Consider the following 8,883-nt stretch of genomic DNA (forward strand, 5'->3'; position numbering starts at 1 on the left):
CATGTGAATCTCAACATGTTACTCTAAAGTTAATTTTGTTGCGTTAATGATGATGCTTAATTGGGATTGAGAATGCTGTCAACCATTCTCAATGTTTAACAACCACCATGATAGTAATTAAATTTATTCCTTTGAAGTAGGGAAAAATTGGCTTTACGCAAAAACTTTAACCATAGAGCTTTCCACCAGCCAAATATGCATATAGTATAGCCGTTGCATTCCATTACTCTCTATGTGTTACCTTGCCAGCATATTCCATGTGCTGACCCGTTTTCGGGCTGCAACGTTAATGTTGCAGACTTTTCAGACGACGATTAAGGAGTTTTAGGTCGTGGTCCTATACTCAGTGATGCCGTTGGAGTTGATGGACTCACCTATCTTCCAAGCCTTCCGTTGTTATCGTTATTAGATGGCCTTAAGCCATATTTATTGTAATAAGATCTCTTTTGAGACACTCGATGTAATAAGTGTGTGATTACTACTCTGCTATAAATCCTTCGAGTACTGTGTGGTGTCAGCATTACTGATCCAGGGATGACACCGGAGCACAGAGATCAGACTGTTTGAGGTCTGGTCGCTACATCAAGGATTATGATATGAAATTGCATTATCACCCCGGAAAGGCTAATGTAGTAGCTGACGCATTAAGCCGCAAGAGCCATGTCAATACATTAATGACGGGAGGAATACCAACGGAGTTAGCCAAAAATCTTCGTGAACTATGTTTGGAAATAGTTCCGAGAGGTTATGTAGCAGCAATGGAGATTCAGTCAACCTTGATGGATAAAATCAGGGAAGCTCAGAAAGCTGACCAAGAGATTGCCGCTATAAAAGAGAAACTGAGCAAAGGAAAAGCTAAAGGATTCCGTGAGGATGAGCACGACACCCTATGGTTTGAAGACCACGTTTAAGTGCCCAATGACCCGGAGATTAGGAAGTTGATTTTGCAAGAGGCACACGACTCACCGTATTCAATTCACCCAGGAAATACCAAGATGTATCTGGATTTGAAGGATATTTTCTGGTGGACCGAAATGAAGAAGGATATAGCGGAGTATGTAGCAGTTTATGATGTATGTCAGAGAGTAAAGGCAGAGCATCAGAAGCCAGCAGGATTGTTACAACCATTGCCGATACCCGAATGGAAGTGAGATAAGCTAGGCATGGATTTTATCACGGGATTTCCCAGGACTCATTCAGGCTATGACTCGATTTGGGTTGTAGTTGACCGATTAATGAAAGTAGCTCATTTCATCCCAGTAAAGACCACTTACACCAGTGCTAAGTTGGCAAAGATATACATGACCAGGATCGTATGTTTGCATGGAGTTCCAAGGAGTATCGTATCGGATAGAGGAACCCAGTTTACCTCAAAGTTCTGGAAGCAGTTGCACGAAACTTTAGGAACCAGGCTAGAATTCGGTACAGCTTTTCATCCACAGACAGATGGACAGACCGAGAGAGTCAATCAGATTTTGGAGGATATGCTGAGAGCTTGTGCACTAGATTATGGATCTAGTTGGGACTATAATTTGCCATATGCAGAGTTCTCTTAAAACAACAGTTACCAAACCAGTTTAAAGATGGCCCCTTTCGAAGCCTTGTATGGAAGGAGGTGCAGGACACCGTTGTCATGGGACGAAGTTGGAGACCGCCAGTTGTCTGGTCCTGACTTGATTAAAGAGTCTGAACAGAAGGTGAAGCTGATTCGCGATAGGCTCAAGGTAGCCCAGTCTAGACAGAAGAGCTATGCAGATTCTAAACGCAAGGAGACGGTTTACGAAGTCGGAGACAGAGCTTATCTTCGAGTATCTCCACTTCGGGGAACAAAGCGTTTTGGAGTTAAAGGGAAGTTAGCACCACGATTTGTAGGACCATATCGAGTTTTGGAGCGTATGGGAGAAGTGGCCTACAAGTTGGAATTGCCCGAAGGATTGTCAGGAGTACATGATGTGTTCCACGTTTCTCAGTTAAAGAAATGTCACGCGGAGATGGCTGACATACCGTTGAGAGACACAGTGCCTTTGGAAACTATTCAGTTGGATAACGATTTGACCTACGAGGAGAAACCAGTCAAGATTCTCGAGTTTGCCAGCCGAGTTACTCGCAGCAAAGTTATTAAGTTTTGCAAAGTTCAGTGGAGCCACCACACGGAGGATGAAGCCACCTGGGAACGAGAGGAAGATTTGCTCAAAGACGACTCTCACCTATTTTCTAGCCAACCCGAATCTCGAGGGCGAGATTTATCTTAAGGGGGGTAGGTTTGTAACATCCCAAATTTTCAATTTGGACTGTTATACATTAGAGCATCATGCATATCATATTTTATTTTGCATTTTGGTTGATCCTAGAAATTCTACGCAACTAAATGACCCACGGAGAGAGTTGGGGATTTCGTTATTTTCATATTTGAGTTCTCTCAAATTTTGAGAATAGGATCATTTGATTTTATTTATTTTACCATCAATTATTTCTATTACAAAAATATGAGAGAGGGAATAAAATGACTTTCCCAAAATAAAGAAATATTGAGGATTTAATAAAAAAATCAAATAAGATTTTATTTCGGAGTTTTTCAGTGTTTTATTTGAATTTAGGAAAAATATACATTTTTTAAAATTGCATTTAGGGCCCAAATAAATGTTCACCTTGTGCGGCTTGATTTTAGAAGACCGTGAAAATTTATTTCGGAATTTTTGGAGTCCGTTTATTATTTCTTTTTATTTTTCTTCCGAGCGGAATAATTAAAAAAACGAACCGACTTCGGGCCGTATCCGAGCGGGACACCGTCCGGGGGCAGCCTTTAAATAGCGCTGCCCCGAGCCGCCCCAGCCCATCAGCCCCGCCTCGATCCGTGCGCGCCGCCGGAGCCGCCGCCACCGACGACGACGATCCCACCGCCCGAGGTTCGTCGCGCCTCGTTTTCCGTGCCGATAAAAATATCGGCGTTCGTCGTTTTTCTTTTTCTCGGATTAAATCCGCGATTTTTCTGATCGTGATTCCTGATCCGATTTTCGTTTTAGTTTAATTTTTCGCTCGTTTATCAGAATCAGGCAATTCAAGCGCCTAGAGTTTCGTCTCGAAACCCTCTATCCGAATAACCAACTTAAACAAGTTTTTGTTACTGTAAAATTTGCCTAGATCCAGATTGCTAGAACGAAGTTGTTTTATTTCGCCGTTCGTCTTTCGTTGTTTCGTTCGATTTGATTCTTTTTGCCAACCGGAGTTCTTAAGTTTAATCTTCTGGTTAGATCTCTTATTTGAGTTTTACCTGTGCATTAGATGAGTACTTATTGTATGCTTGTTTGTTTGTCTGCGATAGAATACCCGGAGTGCGCCGCCTGTTACTTCGAATCGTTAGGTTTCGCGGATCATCAGCAAGGCAAGTAACACTTTGATCATACATTTTCTACTACCCAGTTTTATTGCATTAGATCAATCCTCACACATTGCATGATTAGGATCTAATTAAATTGTGGGATGGGAAGTAGATGAGGTAGTACCTATTACCTGTTTATTATCAAACCTTTGGGAGTTACTTCTACGTTTGCTTATTATGACATGCTATGCTAGTAGACGTGGATTGGGTGAGTGAAATCCATGACAGATGTGAGATTGTTAATAAATGGTTTATCTAAGGTGGCAACTTAAACACACATCTGGGTGGATTGAGGCACCTGGGTATTCCAGGACTTGCCTGTTTTCTTTGGACCGCCACCCAGGCTCAAAGGGATCATGAGACTATTCATACTAGAAACTTCCGTGTGCAGCCACAAGCTATTATGGGCTATAGCATAGTTGACTAAGTTGTGCGAACTCTTATAGTGGTAGGCTAGCATATGTAGGGGATGTAGGTGGTACGGTCTACCCGATCGTAAGGTGCTAGCGCTTCTGAAAGACTATGTCTCGGTCATCCGTCTTCTCAAACACCATGTAGTGCGAGAAACCAAACGGAGGCGATCGAGTCTTGTGGGGAAAAGTGCGCAAACCTCTGCAGAGTGTAATAAACTAATCATGGTTAGCCCTGTCCCCGGTTATGGACAAATCTTGAGTATCTAGTACTTGGATTTTCATGTGAATTTCAACATGTTACTCTAAATTAATTTTGTTGGGTTATGTTTAATGATGACGCGTAATTGGGACTGAGAGTGCTGTCAACCATTCTCAATGTTTAACAACTACCATGATAGTAACCATAGAGCTTTCCACCAGCTAAATATGCATATAGTATAGCTGTTTCATTCCATTACTCTCTATGTGTTACCTTGCCAGCATATTCCATGTGCTGACCCGTTTTCGGGCTGCAATGCAACGTTAATGTTGCAGACTTTTCAGACGACGATTAAGGAGTTTTTAGGTCGTGGTTCTATACTCAGTGATGCCGTTGGAGTTGATGGACTCACTTATCTTTCAAGCCTTCTGCTGTTATTGTTATTAGATGGCCTTAAGCCATATTTATTATAATAAGTTCTCTTTTGAGACACTCAATGTAATAAGTGTGTGATTGCTACTCTGCTATAAATCCTTCGAGTACTGTGTGGTGTCAGCATTACTGATCCAGGGATGACACCGAAGCACAGAGATCAGACTATTTGAGGTCTGGTCGCTACAACACGTCACAGAAACATTACTACCTGACATGTGGTCCCATTGGTCACATTTATCAGTAAAAGTTTTAAATTATTTGATAAATCTTTAAAAAGAATAATATGACGATGTCTTTGCCGAGAGCCATGCTCAGCAATGCTGATATACGACGCCGTGCAGATTATGAAGCGCGCGTGGTCTAGCGCCCCAAATTTGCAGCGCATGATAGTGCTTTTTAACACGTGCTCTAAACTTTTTTAAGTGCGCACTATTTTGCAGCATCTGCTAGAGTGTTTTCGCGCCAAAAAAACGGTTTTTAGTGTATGGAGCAGTTTTTGCGCGTCTGTTGGAGATGCTCTAAAAGAAAGCAAGCATACTCATACTGCGGGGGGCACATTTCATGCCTGAAATTGCAAAACAGTTCTGCTTTTGAAATCCATCCATCCATTATTGCTGCTTCCTTTTCTTTTCTGCCGTAAGAATCTCTGTTGTGTGTGTCCTTTTACATCGTGTGTGAATGATCATGACGAACTGGGTGATGCGTGGACGGTACAGTAACACATTTGGTCAGCAGATATCTTCACCAGCGAAGCAGCTCTTGCCGATGCAAACAGCCTCCGATGTCACCCCGTCCTGCTCTTAGCCGCCTGGGCGAAATGACGTGCGTGCCCCTCCTGCTCTTAGCTGCCTCTTGGTTAAGCCGCATGCCATTTGCGTCATTTCCTGGCTGGATCATGAGGAAGTGGCATTCCCATGAGGCCATGCATGACACCACGCCTTGCCTTCCATAGCAGAACTGGGGGCTTAGCCTCTCATCAGAATTGCATCCTGCTTAACTGCCATTAATCGATTGAGCGAGCCACATCATTTGCATTTGCATTGGCCATCTTTACTAGTAGAGTCAAGATAAATCAAGTTTTGAAATCCCTCACACCCTTCTTGCACCCCACCTACCCATAACAGCCTCCGATCACGGCGATGATACCGGTGCGGCGATGGATAAAAGCGAGAGCACATTCATGCATGCTAATTGTCAGGTTTTCAGTTCTCACCAGTAATATAATTAGGTAGTTGCATTTCTGAATTGCATTGCATCCCCAAAATGGCATAGAGGTGTATGCATGGCCCTATACATACTTTGCTGATGATGCAACACCCCTGTTGTAGCCTTCACTTGAAGCGGTTCTTCGGTTAGGAATTGCTTTCGGCTGATCCGTCGACCGCCGACCGCCGGGAAGCGTTCTGAAAGGTAGCTTTCTTCTGACCCCAGTTTATGTAACAGCAGTCGTGCTAGGTTTATGTAATTCTGTTAGCTCACACTTGATTTTGATCCTCTGCTTGCTTGCTGATGATCATAATGCATGCATGATACTAGTACTGTGTAATGTACCTTTGCTGCCTGCGATCGTGTGTACGTAGCCCTGTGCCACCGGTGACATCAACAAATCCTATCCTGATTCCCGACAGCTGCAGAGAAAGCCTTGCGTCTATGATATGTCACTCGCTTGCTCAATCCTAGGACAAGCTGACCACTGCGCACTGGCGCTGAGCTGAGCGATGGTGGGAGGAGGAGACTATCACCAGGCTGTTCATGGCCATGGAGGGGGAGGAGGGGGCACCGTGGAGGCTGCGCTCAGGCCGCTCGTCGGCGGCGCCCACGGCTGGGACTACTGCATCTACTGGCGGCTCTCTCCTGACCAGCGGTACGTACGTGTGTGCGTGTGCGTGTGCGTGTGTCCGATTGTTCATGCGATTCTTGCAGCCAGAGCTTGATGATGATGATCCATGGCAGGTTCTTGGAGATGACGGGGTTCTGCTGCAGCGCGGAGTTCGAGGCGCAGGTGGCCACGCTCGCCGACGTCCCTTCCTCCATCCCTCTCGACTCCTCCTCCATCGGGTAATTAAACTACCTTCTACTTCTCCTTGATGCCGGCCGGTCATGTCGACCGCCATTAATTTTTGGCCGGATCTCTGACTGTTGACTTTGTTGGTTGGTCAGCATGCACGCTCAGGCGCTGCTGTCGAACCAGCCGATCTGGCAGAGCAGCGGCGGGGCGCCGGGTCCGGATCTACTCACGGGCTACGAGGCTGCCTCCAGCGGCGGCGAGAAGACGCGGCTCCTCGTCCCCGTCGCCGGCGGGATCGTCGAGCTCTTCGCTTCAAGATACGTGCGTGCGTGCGTGCGTGCGTGGCCTGTGATGGGAAATATCAGTTAGGTTTGGAAGTAGTTAGGGGGCACGCGGTTCGCGTGAGCTGACGCGACGGCGGCGGCAACGGCGGTGCACCGTACGCAACAGCCTTCGCGTTTCCATGGTGCGTGGTGTATATATACGGCTGACCTGACCTGACTGGGGTGCCATTAATGCAGATGGCGGAGGAGCAGCAGATGGCGGAGCTGGTCATGGCGCAGTGCGGCGGCGGTGGGCAGGGGTGGCAGGAGACGGAGGCGCAGGGGTTCGCGTGGGACGCGGCGGCGGCGGCGGCGGCAGACCCGGGGCGGCTCTACGGGGCGGCGTCCCTCAACCTGTTCGACGGCGCCGGGGGAAGCGGCTCCGGCGAGCCGTTCCTGGCGGGAGTGCTGGAGGACGGCGCGGCCGGCGTGGGGTGGCAGTACGCGGCAGAGAGCAGCGAGCCGCCGTCGACGGTGGCGCAGGAGCACCAGCAGCTGCACGGCTCGGGCGTGGGGAGGGCGGACTCGGGGTCGGAGAGGAGCGACATGCAGCTGGGGGACCCCGACGACAACGTCGACGGCGAGACGCAGAGGGGCTCCGGCAAAGACGGCGGCGGGAAGCGACAGCAGTGCAAGAACCTCATCGCGGAGCGGAAGCGGCGCAAGAAGCTCAACAACCGCCTCTACACGCTCCGGTCCCTCGTCCCCAACATCACCAAGGTAATTCACTATCATCCTTCCATGGCCGCCGCCATGCATGATTCTTGTGAATTTCAAAGCTCAAAGAGAGCGCGTGGATCCATGTGGGCAGATGGACCGGGCGTCGATCCTCGGGGACGCGATCGACTACATCGTGGGGCTGCAGAAGCAGGTGAAGGACCTGCAGGACGAGCTGGAGGACCCGAACCCGCCGGGGGGCACCGGCGGCGACAGCAAGGCCCCCGACGTGCTCCTCGACGACCACCCGCCGCCGGGCCTCGACAACGACGAGGACTCGCCGCAGCAGCATCCGTTCCCGTCCGCCGGCGGCAAGCGGGCCCGGAAGGAGGAGGCCGGCGAGGAGGAGGAGAAGGAGGCGGAGGACCAGGACATGGAGCCGCAGGTGGAGGTCCGGCAGGTGGAGGGGAAGGAGTTCTTCCTGCAGGTGCTCTGCTCCCACAAGTCCGGGCGCTTCGTCCGCATCATGGACGAGATCGCCGCCCTCGGCCTCCAGATCACCAGCGTCAACGTCACCTCCTATAACAAGCTCGTCCTCAACGTCTTCCGCGCCGTCGTACGTCCCGCTCTAGCCGGCCGATCGCCATTGTTGCAGCCTGCTGATGGGGACTCACGGTGGCCTTAATTTGGTTCGTTTGTAGATGAAGGACAACGAGGTGGCGGTGCCCGCGGACAGGGTGAGGGACTCGCTACTGGAGGTGACGAGGGAGATGTATGGCGGGAGCGGCGCGTGGTCGTCCCCGGTCCCTCCGCCGCCGCTGACAAACGCGAAGCTCGATGGCATGGACGGGCAGGCGGTGCCGGCGGTGGCCGGGGACCACTACCAGCTGCATCACCAAGTGCTGGGAGGATATCATCACCAGCATCTGCACTACCTCGCCATGGATTGATTGATTCCCTACATTACTACTAGCTACTATAGGTCCATGGCTGGATTAGTTGATATACGTAATTAGTTCCCTTCATGCTCGTAATTTGTTTTCCCTCGTTTGTTCGTTCAAATATGTGTCAAGTTTAACTAATTAACTGGAGGACAGAACAGTGAAATCAAATTGTTTGTTGTTTGGGTGAATTCGTGATAATTCCGAGGGAATTGATTTCTTTTTTTTTCCTTTACTATCCCAGTCGATTTTTGGGTTGCGCTATATTCAGCCTGTTCTTGTTGCTGTTGGACATATTAGCAATTTTTTAATTAATTTAATCGAATTCTGGCTTGGAATCCCCCATTGTAACCCCACCTACACAAACTGTGAATTTCAAACATGTAACCGTGTACTTGTGTCATATTTCATATTATATTGTGTTTGTCTTAACAATATGTGCCTGCAAATTTCAATCGCATACCCATAAGGATCCACAAGCTATAGAGAGAGAATAAATCAAATTCAACTAAATGACTCGGTTTATCA

The 8,883-nt window shown here is 48.3% G+C and overlaps 1 protein-coding gene across 1 annotated transcript; it reads left to right on the forward strand.

Annotated features, from left to right (window-relative positions):
* The first annotated feature begins 5,940 nt into the window (after positions 1–5,940).
* Positions 5,941–8,590, forward strand: LOC119318819 (transcription factor TDR-like). The gene is made up of 6 exons (XM_037593398.1): positions 5,941–6,290; positions 6,380–6,484; positions 6,587–6,755; positions 6,956–7,477; positions 7,569–8,030; positions 8,116–8,590. The coding sequence occupies exons 1-6, from the start codon at positions 6,145–6,147 to the stop codon at positions 8,362–8,364; spliced, it is 1,653 nt and encodes a 550-aa protein (XP_037449295.1). The 5' UTR covers positions 5,941–6,144; the 3' UTR covers positions 8,365–8,590.
* Positions 8,591–8,883: the final 293 nt, after the last annotated feature.

The sequence above is a fragment of the Triticum dicoccoides genome, chromosome 6A (assembly GCF_002162155.2).
Source record: "Triticum dicoccoides isolate Atlit2015 ecotype Zavitan chromosome 6A, WEW_v2.0, whole genome shotgun sequence".
NCBI lineage: Eukaryota > Viridiplantae > Streptophyta > Magnoliopsida > Poales > Poaceae > Triticum > Triticum dicoccoides.